The 24690-nt window shown below is 47.0% G+C and overlaps 1 protein-coding gene across 3 annotated transcripts in view; it reads right to left on the bottom strand.

Annotated features, from left to right (window-relative positions):
- The window catches only part of CAMK2A (calcium/calmodulin dependent protein kinase II alpha), a 249234-nt gene extending 230826 nt beyond the window's left edge, over window positions 1–18408 (bottom strand). The window contains exons 1-2 of one of the 3 annotated variants that reach the window (XM_088478262.1): window positions 18141–18403; window positions 17676–17869 (exon numbers count right to left, since the gene is read on the bottom strand). In XM_088478262.1, the coding sequence (XP_088334388.1) occupies window positions 17676–17737 (62 nt within the window). In that variant the 5' untranslated portion in view covers window positions 17738–17869; window positions 18141–18403. Of the gene's footprint in view, window positions 1–17675 lie in introns of all 3 variants that reach the window. The other 2 variants (XM_088478264.1, XM_088478263.1) reach the window with 2 other exon arrangements.
- Window positions 18409–24690: the final 6282 nt, after the last annotated feature.

Raw genomic sequence — 24690 nt, 5'->3', positions numbered from 1 at the left:
TTAAATGTTCCAGCAGATGCATCGTGAGGTTGTTTGCTTCAAACGATCTTCAGTCGTTAATGAACCATCTACATCGTTTGGTTGTTTGTACAATCGTTCCGTGTGTGGCCACAATATCGTTTGACCGGGAGAGTTCAGGAATTCAAGGGAAATCGCAAACGAGATTGGATCGCTTGCAAATCGTGTGTGGGGGCCTTTAGACATGTGAAATCAGGACAAAAATAAGCTCCGCCTCACTTCCCCCTCAAACCCGCCCCCATTCCACCCAATCCCCACCCCTATCCACCCAGAAACTCCCACTTTTGAGTGAAACTCCAGTCCTGGCAAAGGGGGTCATTCAGACCCACTCGCGAGCGGCAGTACGCTCGCAAGTGGGTCGATGTTCCCCACTGCGCATGTGCACGACGGAGGGAGCTCCGTCGTGCGCATGCGCGAGACCCGGCGAGCGACGGGCTTTCCATCGCTCCGGGTCTCGCACCAAAGGGGGCGTGCTGTCGATGTTGATTGACAGCACACCCCCTTTGGTGGGCGTGCCGGGGGCGTGCCTGCCAGACGGAGGCGTTCCCATGGGAACGCCTACCATCTGAAGCCGGTAAAATCAGTGGGAGTGATTTTGGCTCTGATAGAGCCAAAATCACTCCAGGGCTTGTGGCTGGGAAACCCTACCGCAGGGTTTCCTTCGCAAGTCCATCTTGTTGGACGCTCGTATATGCTGTGGGTGGTGACCCACAGCTATACGAGCGTCCAGGAGGACGCTCCATTTTAATGGAGGAGGGCCCTGATTCAGAGCGAGCGCTCTGGTCAGAGCGTCCGGCTCTGAATCAGGCCCAAAGTCTGTTAAATGAGACTGACAAACCAAAATCAGTACATTGGGAGGTACTCAGGGGCGTATTTATAATGGGTGCAGGGTGTGCGGTGCCCACAGGCCCCTGGGTCCAGGGGGGGGCCGCACAGCACACCTTGCACCCATATTATACTTACCTCTCTGGAGTCCCACGTCGGCGCCGGTGTCAGCGCTGTAAAAACGTCTGGAAAATGGCCACCGCAGCCATTTTCCCGTCATTTTGCGCATACCCAATACAGAGAAAATGGCCACCGCGGACATTTTCCCGGTGACCTGTGCATGCGATATAGACTCTGGGCACACTCCAGCGCCCAGAGTCTATCAGTGCAGCGTTGGAGGGGGACCATGACAGAGATTGCACAGTGGCCCCCTCCTTTCTAGAAACACCCATGGAGGTACTGTAGGTTATCTGCTTGTGTCCCTGTGTAATAAATGGCTAATCTTCCAACCATAGGTGCTGTAAGTATGGAGGGGAGTCGTTAGCAAACTTTTACAATGGCGATCTGTGAGATTTCGCAGCTGCGATTCCATTTGTGGATCTGAATCAAGCAAAATATCAAAGAGGACAACACGAAGGACAATTTCACGTTTGATCCAAGAATTTCCCATTAAGCAGCACAGACTGATAATAACGCTGCCGCTGGTCAGGAGTAACGTGGAGGAAGGGTTTATAAGCTGCTAAGAAAAGCACACAACAGAGAATTATACAGTACACCTAACAGGAGCTCCGTTACAAAGCAGCGAGATGAAATATAATTGTATGTAGCTCAATGTCTTTGTTTTATTACTTGTTTACTTGTTGGTTCCTCCACAGCATCTATAGCCTTTTGAGTTTAGTTTGGTAACTAAGAGGGCTATTTACTAAGCAGTGTTAGGAGACAGAGTGAAAAGTGATAAGAAAGTGATAAGGTACCAGCCAATCAGCTCCCAACTGCCATCAACAGGCTGTGTTTGAAAAATGACAGTTAGGAGCTGATTGGCTGGCACATTATCACTTTTCACTCTGTCTCCTAACACTGCTTAGTAAATAGACCCCTAAGCCTGACTGGCTGCCTGATCCTGATGTAGGATATATAGAGCTGTTTTGTTTGAAAGTAATTACTGTATTATGGATGTCTGACAAAAAAAGCACAAATACAGATGGAATAAAACCCCAATGGGCTGATGCAAGGCTGTCAGTGGGGTGTGCGAGTGGTACTGCCGCCCAAGATGAAGGGTCCAGTGGCACCATCACTGCCCTATGGCACCTGCATTTGGCTTGCAGTGTTCCTGGAACAGCAGCCTGTAGAACAGCCCGAAGTGTCCTTAGGATGCTGTGCACTCACCCTGCAGCCTGTAAAGCTCCTAACACTCCTCTTCTTGGTGCTGGCAGCGGTCCCACCCCCTTGAAGTGATGTCATAATGTCACATTGTTCGCGGGATGGGGCCGGACACAGGGCATGTTTTAGCCATACCACTGCCTCAGACTGATGCATTGTTGAACATAAGCTATTGTACCAACAACTGTCTCCACATTCAGGGGCATATTAAGAGAGAAAAGGGCCCGTGTACAGTCTCCGTCTGGGGGACCCCTCCTCTCTGTCAGGCGGCTGGCAGCGCACTCAGCGTAGCAGACTCGGGGCACTAGAGTAAACGCGGCATACCCTGCACTCATTATAGATACACCCCTGCCCGCATTGCATGAACAGAACTAAGGGTACTTTTATCAAGCAAGGAAATGTCCCTTTTTTCAAAAGTTACCGAGAGACTTAACAAGAAGAAATCGCCAATTTCTCAATTTTTACCTAATTTTTCGTATGCAATTTCCAGATGGCGTTAGGCACTTTTTCCCTGCTGCCTGGCATGGAGAGTCAGCTGGGAAGAGCATTGTCCCTCCCCTCCCAGGAGGCTGCTATTCACATTCCTCCCCCATTCTGCGGAGAAAATGCAACAGCCGTCGGGAGTCGGGAAACATGCCCCGAAAACTGCCGGAACACGCCTCCGTTTTAACCGTCACTCCCCGTCAGCTCCCACAAAACGTTTGCTTCCTGTGAGTCACTTGCGAATGAATCCTCACTGCAACCGTAATATCAATTAAATCGCCACGTGTGCGTATTGTGGCTGTGACGCGTGTGCAGACCGATAATCGTTGAAGTGTGTGAACATCGGAATAGCGTATGGCCCGTTGCACATGTGGAAACGCTAGTTTCCGCATATTTAAGGTAATGGGACATTGATCATCACGGGTTCGATAGGACCACCTTATATTCAACAAACTCCAAAAACTTAAAGTTTTCAGAGTTTGCCTGCGAGAACAAACGCCATCTTCATTTGGTTCCTGTTCTCGTAGCCCACTCTTTCCTATGGGAAGGAGTTCCGGGGATGCGAAGAGGAATCCGAGCAGATCCCTCCGCCACCTCCTCCCTGACTCCCCTGTACCTCAGGACACACATGTGCAGAAGCTGGCTGTGGGGAGAGGTAAGTAACGCTGCTACGCACTGGAACAATGATGAATTGCTCCTGTGTTAAGTATCCTGCGAGGTGGATAAGTTGTGCGCACTGCCGATATCGAATACCGTGGAGCGATTTTTTTTTTATCGTGCAAGTGCGTATATGTTGCACTGCGCATGCATCCAGACAGCGTGCGCACAGAGGACCTCATGCAGAGTCTCTCGTTAGGGCACGCTGGCTCGCAGGGAGTGATAATCGCACATCTGCGCATGCGTATCTGATTTTGGTAGCTCGCAAGCCACTTTCAGGTCGTGGCTTTGAGTGACAGATAGTGCCGTTTGTGGGTGGTAACAGGGGAAGGTTCTTGTAAACGGAGGAGTGGTTGTGCGAACGCAGGCGTGTCTGGCCGCCAAAACGGCGTTTAAAGGGCGTGCATAATTAGCAAAGTAGCGTCATAGCACACGTGACTTGGTTGTCTTTTAGTCTGAACTGCTCGCAGTGCTTAGGGTAGGTTAGGTCAACCTTAAGCGCTGCGAGCAGCTCCGATGGCCCTCGATGTTCACGATTAATCAGACTCTTCCCGGAGATGACGTGTGCTGCGAGTGACAGGTGGGAGGTTTTATAGTCCAGCGTACGCTAACTGCCGTCGCTCACTAAGACATAGAGGGCGTCCTTACAGTGCAAAGAGCGATCGCTTGATTTGCATACCTGGCCCCTTTTTGCAAGCAAACGATCGCATCTTGCAACCGACTCTGAATGAGGTCCAGAGTGTGTTGGAGGCGTATGGGAGATGCGTGGTCTCAGAAATGTGTTGAATATAGTGGGAGTTCCTGGGCGGTGACTGGGAGGCGGCTTAGTGCAGTGCATCGCTGGGAGCTGAGTAAAGCTGGCCACACACTAGACCAACTGTCATCCAACCAGCCAACTAGTTGATTGGTTGGAATGAAAATCTGGTAAGGTATGGGAGTTCTGATGATCAGCAATTTGCTCCTAAATGCCAGATAACAGATGAAAATGGTCGTCAGACAAGTTTGTTAAATGTTTGATCTAAATAATTTGTTCAAACAACAGTTTTTGTCCATTTTCTGGCATTTGGGAGCAAATTGCTGATTGTAATTTGCTTTCATCCCTTACCAGATTTTCATTCCAAACAATCAACTAGTTGGCTGGTTGGATGTAAGTTGGTTTAGTGTGTGGCCAGCTTAAGTCCCATGAGACTTGGCACAAGACATGTGCTGAACTCTGATTGGCCATCACATGCTTCTATGATCCGTGGAGGAGATCAGCAGCAGTCTCATTGGGATTCATCAGAGCCAGGCAGTGCCTGCTGGGTCTGTGTTACATTTGCTGATTGCTGGAAAAGAATGGGGTCACTTTAATGAAGAGAAGGTATTTACTGTGTTGGATACACATATATAGCTGTAGGCATATTTGTTTATTTGTGCCCATATTTGCCAACTCACAAAACATAATATTGGTACTTCCAATTGGACTAAACAAAAGCAACTTAAATGTGTAGAACTTTGGGCCTGATTCAGAGCTGGACGCTCTTTAAGGGTGTTCGCTCTGAATCAGGGCGTTTTTTTTTTTTTTGGTACGGCCTCCTGGCAGCTAGCTAAGCTGTGAGTGACCACCCACAGCTTTTGCGAGCGGCTAGGTGATGGTCGTGATGGTCGCGACCCTTGTGGTAGGGTCTCGTCCGTCGCAAGCCCCAGAGAGCTTCCTGCTCTAACAGAGCAGGAAGCTCTCCACTGACATCACTGGTGATGTAAGTAGTGCCTCCCACAAACGGCAGGTGTTCCTTCGGGAACGCCTCCGTTTGTTTACCCCCCCCGCCTACAAAACGGGGCGAGCTGTCGATCAACTTCGAAAGCCGCCCCTTTTGTAGTAAGTCCCGGAGCGAGAGAATTTCTCGCTCCTGGGCTTGCGCATGCGCACGCCGCGCATGCGCAGTACCCCACCATCGACCCGCTTGCGAGCAGGTTTGAAACAGGCCCATTGTTCGGGCACTAATGATCCCCTGGGGCTATCTAATTAGCCCTGAAGTGCACATATTGTCATTCAGACCCGCTCGCAGGCGGGTCAATGGTGGGGCACTGCGCATGCCGCGCGCATGCACAAGCCCTGTAGCGAGTGAGAAATTCACTCTCCACGGGGCTCACTACAAACGGGCGGCTGTCGATGTTGATCGACAGCTCGCCCCGTTTTGTAGGCGGGGAGTGGGTGGCTGGTGAAACGGTGGCGTTCCTGAAGGAATGCCTGCCATTTGTGGGCGGCCCTACTGACATCACTCGTGATGTCAGTAGTGAGCTTCCTGCTCTATTTGAGCAGGAAGCTCACTGGGGCTTGTGGAAGACGAGACCCTACCACAAGGGTCTCGTCGCAAGCCCGATAATCGCGACCATCACCTGGCCGCTCGCAAAAGCTGAGGGTGGTCACCCACAGCTTAGCGAGCGGCCAGGAGGCCCGGTTAAAAAAAAAAACGGCCGCCCTGATTTTTGCGAGCGCCTCTGAATGAGGTCCATTGTGCTAAACTTAATGCATTATTAGTTGCTGCATGAATTGCTGGATTAGAGGGATTGGGAGTCCCTATGTCTGTATTTGGCTGGAGTCTGACGTTGTAGTCACTATATGTGTGTGTTCATGTCTGTACATACGGCCCCATGGCGCAAAGTTTACAGTGGTTGATATGTATATTTGTTTAATCCTTGAATTTTTTCTTGTTTTATACTTATAGAATATTTACAGTAGTGTGTGTATATAGTACAAGGAATAACTCGGTGCATACACTGGGCTCAATCCGATTAAGTGTGAGTAGGGTCCTGCGAGCCATTCTCACAGTGAACTCCCACTGATAAATACATTTGCAATCCAAATCCAAACTCGCATTGATTTTTCAGGGGAAATTTGCGTTCTTTTTTTGTCTGCACCCACCTGAACAGGTGAAAAGGTAGGGCAAATCTTTATTTCAAGGAACAATGGGGGTCATTCAGACCCACACGCAATAGGCAGTACGCTCGCAAGTGGGTCGATGTTCCCCACTGCGCATGCGCACGACATAGGGAGCTCCGTCGTGCGAATGCGCGAGACCCGGACTGCGACAGCCAAGCTGTCGCTTCGGGTCTCGCACCAAAAGGGGCGTGCTGTCGATGGTGACTGACAGCACGCCCCCTTTGGTGGGCGTGCTGGGGGCGTGCCTGCCAGACGGAGGCGTTCACATGTGAACGCTACCGTCTGAAGCCGGCCCCACTGACATCACTAGTGATGTCAGTGGGAGTGATTTTGGCTCTGATAGAGCCAAAATCACTCCAGGGCTTGTGACAGGGAGACCCTACCGCAGGGTCTCCGTCGCAAGTCCGATGGTCGCGATGGTCAAGACCATCGCGACCATCTTTTTGGACGCTCGTATATGCTGTGGGTGGTGACCCACAGCTATACGAGCATCCAGGAGGACGCTCCATTTTAATGGAGGAGGGCCCTGATTCAGAGCGAGCGCTCTGGTCAGAGCGTCCGGCTCTGAATCAGGCCCTATGTCAGTACACACCTCCCAATGAATAATCATGCATTTGGAGAGGGTTTAAGTAGCATAATTTGGCCTATAAAACATTTCAGTTTTCTGGTGAATTTCTCAGAAGACCTCAATAATGGGTTAAATGATGTGGGACATGTATGTGGACATATAAATGATGTGGGACAGGTATGTGGAGGTGTAAATGATGCGGGACAGGTATGTGGAGGTGTAAATGATGTGGGAACAGGTATGTGGAGGTATAAATGATGGAGTTTAGGTATGTGGAGGGTAGGGACAGGAATGTGGAGGTGTAAATGATGTGGAACAGGTCTTTGGAGATGTAAATGATGTGGGACAGGTATGTGGAGGTGTAAATGATGTGGGGACAGGAATGTGGGGGTGTAAATGATGTGGGACAGGTATGTGGAGGTGTAAATGATGTGGGACAGGTATGAGGAGGTGTATATGATGTTGAACAGGCATGTGGAGGTGTAAATGATGGGGGCAGGTATGTGGAGGTGTAAATTATGTGGGACAGGTATGTGGAGGTGTAAATGATGTGGGACAGGTATCTGAAGGTGTAAATGATGCTGGACAGGTGTGTGGAGGTGTAAATGATGTGGGACAGGTATGTGGAGGGTAGGGACAGGAATGTGGAGGTGTAAATGATGTGGGACAGGTATGTGGAGGTGTAAATTATGGGGGACAGGAATGTGGAGGTGTAAATGATGTGGGGCAGGTATGTGGAGGTGTAAATGAAGGGGGACAGGTATCTGAAGGTGTAAATGATGCTGGACAAGGTGTGTGGAGGTGTAAATGATGTGGGATAGGTATGTGGAGGTGTAAATGATGTGGGACAGGTATGAGAATGTGTTAATGATGTGGGACAGGTATGTGAAGGTGTAAATGATGTGGGACAGGTATGTGAAGGTGTAAATGATGTGGGGACAGGAATATGGAGGTGTAAATGATGTGGGACAGATATGTGAAGGTGTAAATGATGTGGGCACAGGTATGTGGAGCTATAAATGATGTGGGGACAGGTATGTGGAGGTGTAAATGATGTGGGACAGATATGTGAAGGTGTAAATGATATCGGACAGGTATGTGAAGGTGTAAATGATGTGGGACAGGTACGTGGAGGTGTAAATGATGTGGGACAGTTATGTGGAGGTGTAAATGATGTGGAGACAGGAATGTGGAGGTGTAAATGATGTGGGACAGGTCTGTGGAGATGTAAATGATGTGGGACAGGTCTTTGGAGGTGTAAATGATGTGGGACAGGGATTTGGAGGTGTAAATAATGTGGGGACAGGAATGTGGAGGTGTAAATGATTTCAGACAGTATGTGGAGGTGTAAATGATGCGGGATAGGTATGTGGGGGTGTAAATGATGTGGGTCAGGTATGTGGAGGTGTAATTGATTGGGGACAGGTACCTGAAGGTGTAAATTATGCGGGACAGGTATGTGGAGGTGTGAATGATGTGGGACAGGTATGTGGAGGTGTAAATGATGGAGTACAGGTACATGGAGGTGTAAATGATGTGGGACAGGTATGTGGAGGTGTAAATGATGTGGGTCAGGTATGTGGAGGTGTAAATGATGTACGGACAGGAATGTGGAGGTGTAAATGATGTGGGACAGGTCTTTGGAGGTGTAAATGATGTGGGACAGGTATGTGGAGGTGTAAATGATGTGGGGACAGGAATGTGGGGGTGTAAATGATGTGGGGCAGGTATGTGGAGGTGTAAATGATGTGGGACAGGTATGTGGAGGTGTAAATGATGTGGGACAGGTATATGTGGAGGTGTAAATTATGTGGGACAGGTATATGTGGAGGTGCAAATGGTGTGGGACAGGTATGTGGGGGTGTAAATGATGTGGGACAGGTATGTGGGGGTGTAAATGATGAGGGTCAGGTATGTGGAGGTGTAATTGATTGGGGACAGGTACCTGAAGGTGTAAATTATGCGGGACAGGTATGTGGAGGTGTAAATGATGTGGGACAGGTATGTAGATGTGTAAATGATGGAGTACAGGTACGTGGCGGTGTAAATGATGTGGGACAGTATGTGGAGGTGTAAATGATGGGGGATAGGTATGTGGGGGTGTAAATGATGTGGGGCAGGTATGTGGAGGTGTAAATGATGGGGGACAGATATGTGGAGGTGTAAATAATGTGGGAACAGGTATGTGGAGGTGTAAATTATGTGGGACAGGTATGTGGAGGTGTAAATGATGTGGGACAGGTATGTGGAGGTGTAAATGATGTGGGGACAGGTATCTGAAGGTGTAAATGATGCTGGACAGGTGTGTGGAGGTGTAAATGATGTGGGACAGGTATGTGGAGGGTAGGGACAGGAATGTGGAGGTGTAAATGATGTGGGACAGGTATGTGGAGGTGTAAATTATGAGGGACAGGAATGTGGAGGTGTAAATGATGTGGGGCAGGTATGTGGAGGTGTAAATGATGGGGGACAGGTATCTGAAGGTGTAAATGATGCTGGACAAAGTGTGTGGAGGTGTAAATGATGTGGGATAGGTATGTGGAGGTGTAAATGATGTGGGACAGGTATGAGAATGTGTTAATGATGTGGGACAGGTATGTGAAGGTGTAAATGATGTGGGACAGGTATGTGAAGGTGTAAATGATGTGGGGACAGGAATATGGAGGTGTAAATGATGTGGGACAGATATGTGAAGGTGTAAATGATGTGGGCACAGGTATGTGGAGGTATAAATGATGTGGGGACAGGTATGTGGAGGTGTAAATGATGTGGGACAGATATGTGAAGGTGTAAATGATATCGGACAGGTATGTGAAGGTGTAAATGATGTGGGACAGGTACGTGGAGGTGTAAATGATGTGGGACAGTTATGTGGAGGTGTAAATGATGTGGGGACAGGAATGTGGAGGTGTAAATGATGTGGGACAGGTCTGTGGAGATGTAAATGATGTGGGACAGGTCTTTGGAGGTGTAAATGATGTGGGACAGGGATTTGGAGGTGTAAATAATGTGGGGACAGGAATGTGGAGGTGTAAATGATTTCAGACAGTATGTGGAGGTGTAAATGATGCGGGATAGGTATGTGGGGGTGTAAATGATGTGGGTCAGGTATGTGGAGGTGTAATTGATTGGGGACAGGTACCTGAAGGTGTAAATTATGCGGGACAGGTATGTGGAGGTGTGAATGATGTGGGACAGGTATGTGGAGGTGTAAATGATGGAGTACAGGTACATGGAGGTGTAAATGATGTGGGACAGTATGTGGAGGTGTAAATGATGTGGGACAGGTATGTGGGGGTGTAAATTATGTGGGGCAGGTATGTGGAGGTGTAAATGATGGGGGACAGATATTTGAAGGTGTAAATGATGCGGGACAGGTATGTGGAGGTGTAAATGATGTGGGACAGGTATGTGAAGGTGTAAATTATGTGGGACAGATATGTGGAGGTGTAAATAATGTGGGAACAGGTATGTGGAGTTGTAAATGATATTTGGACATGTATGTGGAGATGTAAATGATGTGGGAATAGGTATGTGAAGGTGTATATGATGTGGGAAAGGTATGTGAAGGTGTAAATGATGTGGGACAGGTATGTGGAGGTGTAAATGATGGGGGTCAGGTATGAGAAGGTGTAAATGATGTGGGACAGGTATGTGGGGGTGTAAATAATGTGGGTCAGGTATGTGGAGGTGTAAATGATGTACGGACAGGAATGTGGAGGTGTAAATGATGTGGGACAGGTCTTTGGAGGTGTAAATGATGTGGGACAGGTATGTGGAGGTGTAAATGATGTGGGGACAGGAATGTGGGGGTGTAAATGATGTGGGGCAGGTATGTGGAGGTGTAAATGATGTGGGACAGGTATGTGGAGGTGTAAATGATGTGGGACAGGTATATGTGGAGGTGTAAATTATGTGGGACAGGTATATCTGGAGGTGCAAATGGTGTGGGACAGGTATGTGGGGGTGTAAATGATGTGGGACAGGTATGTGGGGGTGTAAATGATGAGGGTCAGGTATGTGGAGGTGTAATTGATTGGGGACAGGTACCTGAAGGTGTAAATTATGCGGGACAGGTATGTGGAGGTGTAAATGATGTGGGACAGGTATGTAGAGGTGTAAATGATGGAGTACAGGTACGTGGCGGTGTAAATGATGTGGGACAGTATGTGGAGGTGTAAATGATGGGGGATAGGTATGTGGGGGTGTAAATGATGTGGGGCAGGTATGTGGAGGTGTAAATGATGGGGGATAGATATGTGGAGGTGTAAATAATGTGGGGACAGGTATTTGGAGGTGTAAATGATGTGGGGACATGTATGTGGAGATGTAAATGATGTGGGGACATGTATGTGGAGGTGTAAATGATGTGGGGACAGATATGTGGAGGTGTATATGATGTGGGAAAGGTATGTGAAGGTGTAAATGATGTGGGTCAGGTATGTGGAGGTGTAAATGATGTACGGACAGGAATGTGGAGGTGTAAATGATGTGGGACAGGTCTTTGGAGGTGTAAATGATGTGGGACAGGTATGTGGAGGTGTAAATGATGTGGGGACAGGAATGTGGGGGTGTAAATGATGTGGGGCAGGTATGTGGAGGTGTAAATGATGGGGGACAGGTATCTGAAGGTGTAAATGATGCTGGACAGGTGTGTGGAGGTGTAAATGATGTGAGACAGGTATGTGGAGGTGTAAATGATGTGGGACAGGTATATGTGGATGTGTAAATGATGTGGGACAGGTATATGTGGAGGTGCAAATGATGTGGGACAGGTATGTGGGGGTGTAAATGATGTGGAACAGGTATGTGGAGCCTTGTATATAGTACTGCTTTCTCAGTTGTCACTAATAGCCTTCTATATGGTCCTGCTATCTCAGTTGTCTCTAACAGCCTTCTATATGGTCCTGCTATCTCAGTTGTCATTAACAGCCTTCTGTATGGTCCTGTAATCTCAGTTGTCATTAACAGCCTTCTATATAGTCCTGCTATCTCAATTGTCATTAACAGCCTTTTATATGGTCCTGCTATCTCAGTTGCCACTAACAGCCTTCTATATGGTCCTGCTATCTCAGTTGTCACTAACAGCCTTCTATATAGTCCTGATATCTCAGTTGTCATTAACAGCCTTCTATATGATCCTGCTATCTCAGTTGTCACTAACAGTCTTCCATATGGTCCTGCTATCTCAGTTGTCATTAACAGCCTTCTGTATGGTCCTGTAATCTCAGTTGTCATTAACAGCCTTCTATATAGTCCTGCTATCTCAATTGTCATTAACAGCCTTTTATATGGTCCTGCTATCTCAGTTGCCACTAACAGCCTTCTATATGGTCCTGCTATCTCAGTTGTCACTAACAGCCTTCTATATAGTCCTGATATCTCAGTTGTCATTAACAGCCTTCTATATGATCCTGCTATCTCAGTTGTCACTAACAGTCTTCCATATGGTCCTGCTATCTCGGTTGTCATTAACAGTCAGGAATCATTGTGTGCGAAGGCTGTTTTGCGCCTGTGCAGAACAGGTCCTGCGTGATTGCACGCAGCCCCTGCTATGCCTCTGCCTGATTGACAGGCATAGACATTTACTGGGTGGTGCAGGGGCTGGGACAACAGGTATTCTCGGAAATGGAAGCGTGTCGCACCCTTTACCATGAGTGGCAAGGCCAGGATCTGCGTCCCCGGACACCGTTTCCAGCCCCGTAAGCTGGCCAGCCTGCGTAAGCTGAGGCTTACTCAGGTGGCCGGCGCCGTCCACCATTATCTTAGTCTGTGATGTTGGTCGCAGTGCTGGGATCACAGATGCAGCAGGGGTTGTCAGACACCTCCTGCTGCATTTTGATATTTGCAAGGATGGAATTGCAAAGCTGGTCCTACTATTTCAGTTGTCAATTTTTTGGGTCTAGGATGGTTTCCCCGCTTTTTCATGGACTTCTCCCACACCCTTGACGCAAGTTCAGCAAATTGGTATTTCTCTTTGGTGCTCACATTTCCTTGTTGCATGCATTCGTGCATGTCTGCAAGTTTCATGAAACGAACTTGCGTTTGCAAACTCGCACCTAATAGGATTGAGTGCCCGATTCACTACGGATCGCTATTCTGCTTATACGCACGCAATGCAGTTGCTAATATCTGCAAGGATATGCAAATGTTTGCATTCGCAATGCAATCGCAGTCCAACATAAGGTCGCCCACTTCCCCTTACTCACGTCCGTATACTTACATATACAAAATAGCGAACAATCAGTAACATCGAGTAACATTGGACTTTGACGGATAGTTAAGATAGGTCAGACGTCACTCAGGAATTGCTAACTTCAGCACATGCTTTGAGGCCTCAGGCTGAGTATGGTATTGCAGTGGATAATTTATGCACGCCCCTGCAACGCCGTTGAAACGCACTGGCACGCCTGCGTTCGCCCGGCCACCCCCCGCCACCACCCACAAACGGCACTTCCTGTCAAATACTCTGCCATGGGTCTGCGTACACACTGCAATCTCATTCCCAAACGCAGCGGCTAGTTCGCGCACTGCAATGCATACGCATGTGCAGTACGCAACAATCGGCCGATTCTGTGCGTCTTAGCACTTGCGAACCTTGCTGAATCAGGCCCTAAGCCCACTGTGTTTGGTATATGGCTGATTGTGTTACGCTGACTGCTGCAGAGAGGGGAGTGTGGAAGGTATGTACTGTAGTTGACATCCCGACAGTCAGGATGCCGGCACTCAGAATACCGGCGCCGGAATCCCGACAGCAGTCAGAATCCTGGCACCAGAATCCCATCCAGACCGCTGGGACCCGTACCCAACTCAGCTGGAAGACTGTGGTCATGGACTGCATCGTGCACTGTAATATGGCCTGCCCACAGGGACCTACTGAGCCATGCCGGTCATTTTTTTGGGGGGGAGCATGATCTAAAGTAAGGGGGCGTGGCCACACCTCTGTAAAAGGAAAAATACTTTTTGCTGGGGCACTGTGTGCTCCTCAGTCAGGGGCAAATCCGGGGAGGGGGGCCGGGGCTTGGCGCGATCAATGTAACCGTTAAGGGAGGGTGCTCCATACCAGAATCTCGCCTAGAGCCCCGAGGGGTCTTTTCCAGCTCTGATGCAGGAACAGAAACAACACACAGATTTTATCATGGCACTGCGGTGGACACATCAATGTTCACATCATTTTTTTTGTACTCCGTTTGTGTCTAATTCCCTAAAAAGTCTAACGATGCGTGCGTCCCACAGTGTATACGCACTGAGTCGCAGGACCAATGGAGCCACACGGACTCTGGGATGAATTGGGAGTTCTTGGGTGGTGGCTGGGAGGTAGCTAGGCAGACACACTGAGTTATTCCATCTTATGGGTCGTGTAATGGGAGAGTGGCAGGCATGTGGCAGGAGTGGTGTCGGACTCAGATGCTTATCGCATACATTGGAGGCCATACTCTGGTCATACTCAGGTGGAGATTCTGCACCTAGCATGGGGGTGGTGCAAGTCCTGATGGCGCAACCGATGGGTGCGTGCCAGCCCTTCCGCATTCTGACGCAAGGCTGTACAACGGAGAAGGGCTGCTACTAGCATTAGCATAAAATGACCGGCTTGACTACGGCCAAGGCACAGAATCAGCCGCATACTGTGGAGGTTACCGCCGCAGTGCTTGTTCAATAGACTTCCGCATGAACTGCAGTAGAGAACTATCGGAGGCGGTAACCTTAGACCTACAGAGCAAGCCCACTGTCAGTAGAGACACCTGTCTGCCAACTGTAAGGCTTTTAGCCCTTTGAAAAATATGCCCCTCAGCCTTTTGCAATCAAGTGGAATCTGATCCTCTATGGTACAGAATTGTAATTGTGCACGTTGGGAATTTCCACTCTGCAGTTTGTGTAGCAAGTGTCCATGACGATGAAACCACAATGGAATACGGATTAGGTACGGGATGCCACCAATTAGTATCCCGGTGGTCATAACCCATTGCTGACACCTGTCGGTAGGTATGCTAACCCTCCCCCTCTCCCTAACCCTCCCTTCCCGTTGCCTAAACCTAACCTTCCCCCTCCGCAGCCTAAAAGTAACTCCCACCCACCCCCCTAGTGCCTCACCCTTACCTCCCCCTAGTACCTAACCCCACTACTTAGTTACGGGATGCCGGTGCCGGGATTCCGACAGGTGTTGGGTTTCCGGTGTCGGCATTCTAAGCGCCGGCATCCTGACTGTCGGTATTATAACTACATCCCTAGCATACATAACACCAACAAAAACCCTGCAGCGCCCGTAGAGGAAATGTACGCTAGATGCAGAGCATGAATGGTGCAGGAACTGGGGAAAACTGTTGCACCGCAATATGTTTTTGGTAACCAATTTAAATCCCAGACTTCCTTTTTGGAAAGCAAATATTTTCCGCATTGTTTTTTTTTTTATTCAACAGAAACTCAGTGCTGCGCCGATTGCAAATCCTTATCTACATTCTGGCACTGCAAAGAGATATTTTTGTTTTGGGTTTTTTTTTTTTTGTAAGAGCTTGTTGGACACAGCACGGGTGCTGAATAAATAACGCAGTGCTTGCAGTATAGTTTGGTCAATGGACCCACGCTGTTACAGTTTTCCTCCTTCCCTCCTGGGCTACGCTTCCCAGCAGCTATTTCATCCAATTTAAAAGAAAATGCTTCAAAAACATTGTTTCAGGAACGGCAGTCAATCTGTCAGACAGGGAAAAGGTCCTTCGGATTTCTCTGTAAAATACCGTTCAGCTCTCCGGAAATCTCTAGGGGGACGCTTGGGAGTGCAGCGCGGGTTACCCCATTAAGCTCTATCTGTGCTGGATGTCATTACACTGCAGTGGGTGGGAAGGAGCTGTCAGCAGAATCCATTCTCGCTAGCTTGGGGTGTATTAGATTCGGCTTTTCTGCCTTTAACTACTTCAACCTCTCTCTCAGGGGGGTTTTAGCCTCTCCAGTTAAAAATACTCAAATCAACGACAATCCACTCGCCATGGAGATGTCTAAATTGCAAAGCCTGAGCCAGTAAAAGATGCCTGCATGATGCTGACTGCCTCGGCAGTGAAGGTGTTAACAACAACAGGGTTCTTATCACTTTAATAACACAGCGCGGGGGGGTCTAAAATCTTGATTAGCAAGTCTCAGTGTCATGAAGAGACATTCCACTATGTGTGTGTGATATATATAAAATTATATATAGCTATAATAATACAATTATTTATATATATATATATCTATATATATCTATATATATCTATATATATATATAGATATACTTGCACACACAGACACATATATAACTGAAGAGACTCACAAGTTACCAGCTGACCATGAACATAATTTATAAACCTATTTTCTAAAGCTATATCAGACCTCTGTTGCTTCCTCCAGTACATTATTACATTGTGATCACTGGGGTGATGGTGATTTACATATATACACCAAATGCAAACTTGAAACTGCACAAATGCTGCATCGCGTTACAGAAGTAGCACATTTGTAAATCCAATGTAGTATTATTGACTTATACAAATAGCCAAAGTTAATCCATAGATATATCTCAGGCTAAGCCAGATCGTTATCGCTGATGCCATTTGCTAGTCTGCATTCCTACAGTACTGTAGATATGTAACTACTGTATAATGGAAGATGGATCAGGGTAAGCAGAATTCCATCTGGGATAAAGCTGGTTTTGTATCATTCCGGCACGGATCGGAATGATATATCGTATAGTATGTGCGCTCAATCTGTCGCGATGGCTGTTCGTTCCATCGGCTGAACAATAAACGACCCGATGCTGTTACATGCATGTAACGACACATCGCACGATGTATCGACACATTGCACGGTCGGCTGGATCACACATCGTTTAGCGTGTACCCAGCTTTCGTCAGTAATCTTAGATACATTGTCACATTGTGGTTTATGGCATATAGCAGGACAGAGATTCCAAAACTCGGTCCTCAAGGCATCCTTGCAGTCCAGGTTTTAAGGATGCCCATGCTTAACAACAGGTGACTTAATTAGTACCTTTGTCAGTTTGATTATAGCATCTGTGCACAAGCATGGATAGCCTTAAAACCTGGACTCTTAGGGTGCCTTGAGGACCGAGTTTGGAAAACCCAGTACCAGGAAACGTTATCACTCTTCTGTACACTAAATAGCACTGATTTCCAGACTCTGTGCTCCGTATAAAACGTCCTTGATTTTTGTAAAGTGAGCCCATTGCCAGTAGCCCGAGACAGCCATATGTCACTAACCTGTGTAGAAACTGATCCCAGTGGCTGTGACTATACAGCATCCACTGACATTAATTTGTTACTAGACACTGATAAAGTATAAAGCCTGCACATGAAGGGGTTACAGTATATTCATCTCCACAACAATCTGAGATCATTCATCCTCTCTCTCTCTCTCTCTCTCTCTCTCTCTCTTTCTCTCTCTCTCTCTCTCCAATATTTCAGCACCCAATCCTACCAATAATACTATTACCAAGGAATGCACTAATCGTAGGGTAACCCTGAGAACTACATGTGCAAGCATGTCATTCCAGCTAAGGACTTGTAGCTACACACAACAGCTGGAGAGCCCCAGCTTGCAGCCTCTGCTATAGAATGTGTGCTCCATATATACCGGTACATCGTTACCCAGCTCGCCAATCACCCATTGCCAGTATAAGATGCACACTTCACTAACAAAAACCAAACTTTGCCTGGTCACTAAACAAAGCAGAATGTAATATAACCTACGGTGCAGTGCTGCGCTGCAAAACGTCACCCTGATGCCGGACAACTTTTAACTTTTTCGCATGCCATGAAACCACCGCCTCGGCGACAGCGCAACGGCCAACTGTCGGCGTGACCTTGGGAAGGAGCAATAAAATGTGCAACTTACTTCCCCAGTTCCTCGAACAGCTGGTACTCCTCGCTGAAGCGCGTGCAGGTGATGGTTGCCATGCTGAGACCACGCTGCGAACACCCTGGAGCTGTTCAATAGTGGTGGCGTGGAGACTTCGCAGGCAAGTCGGCAGGAGGAGTCGGTTCTTTTCACGTCGTACCACGGCGGTTATCGTATCGCCTCCCTAGATGCTGTATGAGAGAATGGTTTCTGCTTCTTTAATGTTCAAATACTCTCTACTCCCCCCCTCTATTCTTCTCACTGATCAAGCCTCTCACCCTCTTATTCGCCTCCTCAGTTCTCTCTCCTGCCCCTTTCTCACTTTGACAAGCTCTCCTCCTATCCGTAAGCTGTACACTTTGCAATGTATTATTACTATATCCCTCAAATCTTCCTCGATAGTGTCTTTTTTTTTAATATATATATATTCCCCCCCCACACGGTCACCTCTCCAGTCTTCACCTCTGCCTGTATTCTGGCTTTTCGCCTGCGTCCCTTCTCCTGCCCTCTGTCCTGTTATATTTGGCACTGTGCTCTGCGCTGTAGCTCTCTCTGGTCCTGGTGGGTCCCTGCTGCTACCTTGAAGGTGAGGGAGGCAGGAATCTCTGACTGACAAGCCTGCAGATAAGCATGAAGCCAATCTGTCCTCCCAACCTTACCAGCCGTCGTCAGCATCTACATCTCCACGGCAACCACACTCTGAAACGCCTTAACTCTGTTGCCAGGGCAACTGCTTCCCAAACATCTGCCCCCCACACTGTTCCTGAGTTTAAAAAAAAAATGAAATAAAAAAAAAAATCCAGTATATTGGAGAACATGAAATAAGTGCAGAGCCAACAAGCAAAATGAGAGTGGCCTGACAATACCATCTCAGATGTATCCTGACGGTGTGCACGGACAGTGACCCTGTTCCATTCTGGCTGATGGGTCGCTATGGTAACAACAGCTGCAGAGTTGGTCCCCAGGAAGACAGGATGTTGTCACCACGGCAACCGAGATTGATACCTTAAGTTACAATAGACAGGTTTCAAATTTGCTTCCCAGGAACATTATTATTTTTTTGTTTCCCTGCTAAGTTAATTGTTCAAAAGAACAGAATACTCTACCCCATGATGGTTCAGGAATTTAATGCAATGGTAGCGTTCGTAAGTGACAATGTACATAACATCCTTATCAGCACCAGCATAATTAAAAAAAGAAATAAAGCTATTTAACTGTTAATAGTAAAAGTATTATTTGGACTGAACAGTTGTCCAGTTTAGTCCTGAATTCCCATAAAATACATGTCAGTTCTTTGTAACTATGCATTTGGTGTGTGTGTGTAGGGGGATTTCTAATTTAAATTGTAAATCAATGAGTAAAATGTTAATGTATTATTACTATTACTAATACCATCACTGACATTTATTCCCAGTTGTTTAAAAGTCATAAACAGTTTGAGAAAAGTGCAACTGTTATCTATCTTTTATTTATTTATTTTTTAAATATATCCACCATGATACATTAGAGCAGAGGTTCTCAAACTCGGTCCTCAGGACACCATACAGGTCACGTTTTCCAGGTCACCCACCAAGTGCACAGGTGTATTCATTACTCACTGACACATTTTAAAAGTTCCACTGCTGGAGATAATTATTTCACTTGTGTTCTGTGAGGAGACCTGGAAAACATGCACTGTTTGGGGTCCTGAGGACCGAGTTTGAGAACCTGTGCATAGAGGTAGTCATGTGAGGGCTGATATCACTGAGATGTGAGGCATGACGTGCCTCATGTCTCCGTCATATCTCTAACACTAACTCCCAAATGAACTAGTAGCTTGCTTTCTCATCCATATTGAGTCACCCAACAAAATAGCTTCTAATGCTGCGTGTGTAGGCGTCTGGCATATTTTAAGCATGGACAGTCATGTCCGGTCTCTTTGTATTATGGATTTATTATTAGTTATTAGTTCTAGATTATCAACCTTCTTACATTAATTGAATTAATTGTAATATTCCACCTATAATACGAGGAACTTTTTTTTTTTTTTTTTTTTGAACAATAGACTGCTGGATGGTGTAACACCCCATTGCGGCTGAAATGGAGGTTACAACAGTGCCTGTGTTAGTAGGCAGCAGAACACGGTCTGCTTCATTCAGAATGCACTTTCTGTCTACTACAGTACATGCCCAGAAAGGAAGATGAATAACTTGGAACACAGAGAGCCGAAAAAATATAATTCCTTTCTCCAACCTGGTTTACCATCCATTTGCTCCGGAATTTCTCTCACTTCTGAGAAAGCAGAATCTACTTTCCTGACAATTAAAGGGATTTTTGAGTGACAGGTATACAGGAGTGTTCCATGATCTGTAGCCTGGAAGGGGGGTGGGAGAGATACAAAATGGGAAATAATGAGATATGTAAGCAAAACTGGGAGAGAGGCTGAAAGAGAGAAATGAGGAGGAAATAAAGGGGGAAATTAAAATGGTAAATAGTGTTTCCTTGGTACATATATTTCTGAATATTGTTTTCAAGCAGGTGCATTTTTGTTACAAGGTTAATTGGTAAGCCATTCTCTTTATACAAAAAAAGTTTAGATCTGCCCTTGGCCACGTCACATACTTGCCATGCCTTAAAGTGGATATCCACCCTTGTCCTTTTTTATATCTCATAACTAAATAAAGACGCAGGATGGGATGTACTAAGGGCAAAATGCGGCAAAAATTTTCTGGCGGCATTCCCTATATGTAGCAAGCTCAGGAATGAGATATATTCCAGAGCTTGGACTTGGTAAGCAATGGTTATAAACCCGGAAGTCCTTGTATTGAAAAGGACAGCTCTTATCAGTAGAGCACATTTTTAGTTACCATTTTGGAGTTACACCAGTATGTACCCGATAAGTGAATGTGATACATAGTACATCATGCCCACACACACAAACATATAAATTACTTTAGGCCATTATATGTTAATAACTTACCTCGTCCGTAGGTCCTGCCTCAATGTTGCCCCTCCCCAACAAAAAATAAAAACGATTAAATAATTAAAACGAAAAAAACTCAAATCATATAAAAAAAAATCTCAGAAGTAATTAAAATAGTCTGATTGAGAAATGTCGAAATTTGGGAGTAACCAGCACTAGCCTTAGCCCAAGCAAGCTGACTTTTGTTTACCTTCAATTATTTCATTTTATTCCGTCATTTACATACAGAAGTAGGCGGACATCAGACATTGTTCAGTTGGATAGAATAGTTGTTTAGTTGACTAACTATTTCAAACACACACACTGGTTCTTATACAACTGTCTTCTAGGAAGATTATTAGGACCACTGTGATTTAGATTTTGAATGCAGTCCTGCTGTTGGAATATGTGGAACACAAGAAAATAGTTAACAAATCATACCTATGCTGCTACTAACGAGGGGTTTAATGCTTCTTAATGACCATGCTAACAAGTCACCTCTCACGTGTAATGTTCTCTATTTCATTCTAATTTCCCGCCAGGCCAGAGCAGGTAGACCACTTCTTCCCCTCACAGCATACTCGCCGACATTCAGCTCCCTCCTTCCTTCACCCCTGCTCTGCTGACACCGCCAGTACCCTTCATTGAGGGCACTGCCAGCACCGCAGCACTGACATTCCATGTACTGAGGAAACCATCAGCAACCCCTGCACTGCCGACACAGCCAGCAAACCTGCAATGAAGACACCACTGGCACCCCTGCACTGCCGACACCGCTGGTACCCTTCACTGAGGACACTGCCAGCACCGCAGCACTGCCATTCCATGTACTGAGAACACCGTCAGCAACCCCCGCACTGCCGACACAGCCAGCAAACCTGCACTGAAGATACCACTGGCATTGCCAACATCACCAGTACCCTTCACTGTGGACACTGCCAGCACCGCAGCACTGCCATTCCATGTACTGAGAACACCGTCAGCAACCCCCGCACTGCCGACACAGCCAGTAAACCTGCATTGAAGATACCACTGGCATTGCCGACATTGCCGGTACCCTTCACTGAGGACACTGCCAGCACCGCAGCACTGCCATTTCATGTACTGAGAACACCGTCAGCAACCCCCGCACTGCCGACACAGCCAGCAAACCTGCACTGAAGATACCACTGGCATTGCCGACATCACCAGTACCCTTCACTGTGGACACTGCCAGCACCGCAGCACTGCCATTCCATGTACTGAGAACACCGTCAGCAACCCCTGCACTGCCGACACAGCCAGTAAACCTGCATTGAAGATACCACTGGCATTGCCGACATCGCCGTTACCCTTCACTGAGGACACTGCCAGCACCGCAGCACTGCCATTCCATGTACTGAGGACACCATCAGCAACCCCGCTCTGCTGACACCGCTGACACCCTGCACTGAGGACACTGCTAGCACCACAGCACTGCCATTCCATGTACTGAGGACACCATCAACAACCCCGCTCTGCTGACACCGCTGATACCCTGCACTGAGGACATTGCCAGCACCGCAGCACTGCCATTCCATGTACTGAGGACACCATCAGCAACCCCGCTCTGCCGACACTGCTGTCACAGTAAGTGCACTATTGGTGTATCCAACCCACACTGTATCCGTGTTGGAAATTGGAAGCTGAACTGCCACATGTTAGTGCCGCCAACTGTGTTGCTTAGCTTAGTCAGCCAGCTAGCTGGATGCAACCTTTTGACCTTAATTAGATGAAAAAAATAATATTGTGAGGTGGTCAAAATTGATTGGAAATGACTGGAAATAAATGTTATTGAGGTTAATAATACTGTAGGAACAAAAACAGGCCCAAATGATGTGATTTTATCTGTCTTTATGATATTTTAAGAATAAATCCAGATCCAAAACCGAAAAACAAATCACCAAGGAAAAAAATCCAAAACCAGATTCAGATCCAAAACCAGGGGGGATCCAGATCCAAAACCAAAACACGAGGGTCGGTGCACATTCTCCACTTCTAAAAGCTCTCAATTTAGTAAATATACCTCATACTGTCCCAAAATCAGTTGTAAGATAGCTGGCGGAAACATGGACAAACATTGAGGTACGTAGTGTGATCAGATTTTTGTATCTAAAGGGCACATCAGCAGCTGAAATTCATCGCCAGCTTCCCGAGGTGTACGGTGATACCGTCGTGTCACGGAAACAGGTTTGGGTTGGTTGCACTGCCTTGTTGTCATCTGTGGTAGAAGTGCTTGGCTGGCTGGATCACTGGTCATCTTGAACGTCTATCCTGCCATTATTAAAGGCAGGACAGACGGGGACTGCAGCTCAGGTAGGGTCCGGTAGAAGATCGCCTCATCCTCAGTCCGAATGGAGTTTCCGGACTCTGTTGCATTGCGCATGTGCTAAAAAAAAATCTAACAGGGAAAATAAAGGAGAATGCGCACAAAACCCAGCTTCTAGGGACTGCATGGACTGCAGCCTGTAGAAGCTAGGTGTCGATGGCGATATAAAAACAAGTGCTTCTATTTGGAAACACTTACTGCTAACGGCAGTACGGACAGGCTGTCCCAGGTGGAAAAAACACCTCCCATGGGACTGACATAAAAGAGTTCTACTTGCAGAAAGTTCTTTGAATGGCAGACAGACAGACAGTGTCGGACTGCGGGCATAACTGGCGGCAGTGGTGGAATTTACCTTGGGCTGCAGCACCTACGTAAAAATCCGCCACTGGTATCCATTGATGGTTATACTATCTAATGATTTTGATGGGTAGTAGCTATTGCAACACTTAATTTGATGTTAGAAGCACGGCAGCCATTTGATGCTGGGCTTCCGATGTCAATTCCTGACGTCTTTAGATTTTGGTACAGAGCTGAAAGCGATTTCATAGTCCACCTACTGTACTTGTCCGACGCGATATGGCGATGACAGTGAAAATTACTTTTCACTTCTGATTCTCCAAGCGTTGCCTAATACAGAGCACATCACCTAAAGTGAATGGAAACACTTCACAACTTACAAACAAGTCATGACACTGGGCATTCTGTTGCCATGGAAACAGGTTATCTTATAATAGTGTAGGGCATGGGTACCGGACTTGTGAGGGCTGTAATGGGAGATTGTTGTATGCTTGAGGAGAGGATACCATACTCATCCCCTCACCCATGTGCCTGCTCATTGCCCCTTACCCACTTTCATACCTCCCAACATGACCCTCTCCAGGAGGGACACAATGCTCTGGTCCTGGACTTCCCTGGTAGTTTATGATTGGTGGAAGCTCCAGAGGTGGGGCTGCAGTACAGTCCAAAATTCAAATAGGGGAGTCACACCAACTGCCAGTGAGTCCCAGCCAGTGATGTTTGGCAGCGTGTGAAATGACAGTTGGTCTGACTCCCCTATTTGAATTTTGAACTATGCTGCAGCCCCGCCTCTTACCAGGGAAGTCCAGGACCAGAGCATTGTGTCCCTCCTGGAGAGGGTCATGTTGGGAGGTATGCACTTTCAGTTTAATGTGGCAGTGTGCTGGGATTGGGTGTCGATTGGAAACCTTGAAGGGTATCACATGATCCACCAACCTACCATGATATAACCCTATCTACTAGGAATCAGTGCCTCAGGAATATGTGTGTATGAAGTGCCTAAGTGAAATCATTGGTTCCCAATGCATTGATAACCTGCATTCTAATGAATATGAGTTTATTCCACAAAATGGCTGCCTCCTATCCTTGCAGGTGGCTAGTGCGCTGAAACAATAAAGGCCAATTAGTAGCTACAGTGAATTTCTATTTGAAAAAATGCACATTCTTGTCTGCTTTGTACATAACAAGTAACGGTTATGCCCCCATTTTCCAGTTTTTGGAACTGCTCCAGTAATTACCCTGCATGACTTTTCTTGGGGATTACGGTCACCGAGTAACTGGAGGCTCCTGTCACTTGGGGGGGGTGTCTGAGCACGGCAGTATGGCCACAAATGCTTGGAAAAAAATATTTATTTCTCAGATTGCGTGTTCAGGTGGCTTTCCTCCGCCTCCATGGCCGCTCAGACACGCCCTGCCTGAGTAATCAG

Source organism: Taudactylus pleione, unplaced genomic scaffold (assembly GCF_031769625.1).
Source record: "Taudactylus pleione unplaced genomic scaffold, aTauple2 ptg000212l, whole genome shotgun sequence".
Classification (NCBI taxonomy): domain Eukaryota; kingdom Metazoa; phylum Chordata; class Amphibia; order Anura; family Myobatrachidae; genus Taudactylus; species Taudactylus pleione.
This window is presented reverse-complemented; position numbering and strand designations above follow the sequence as displayed.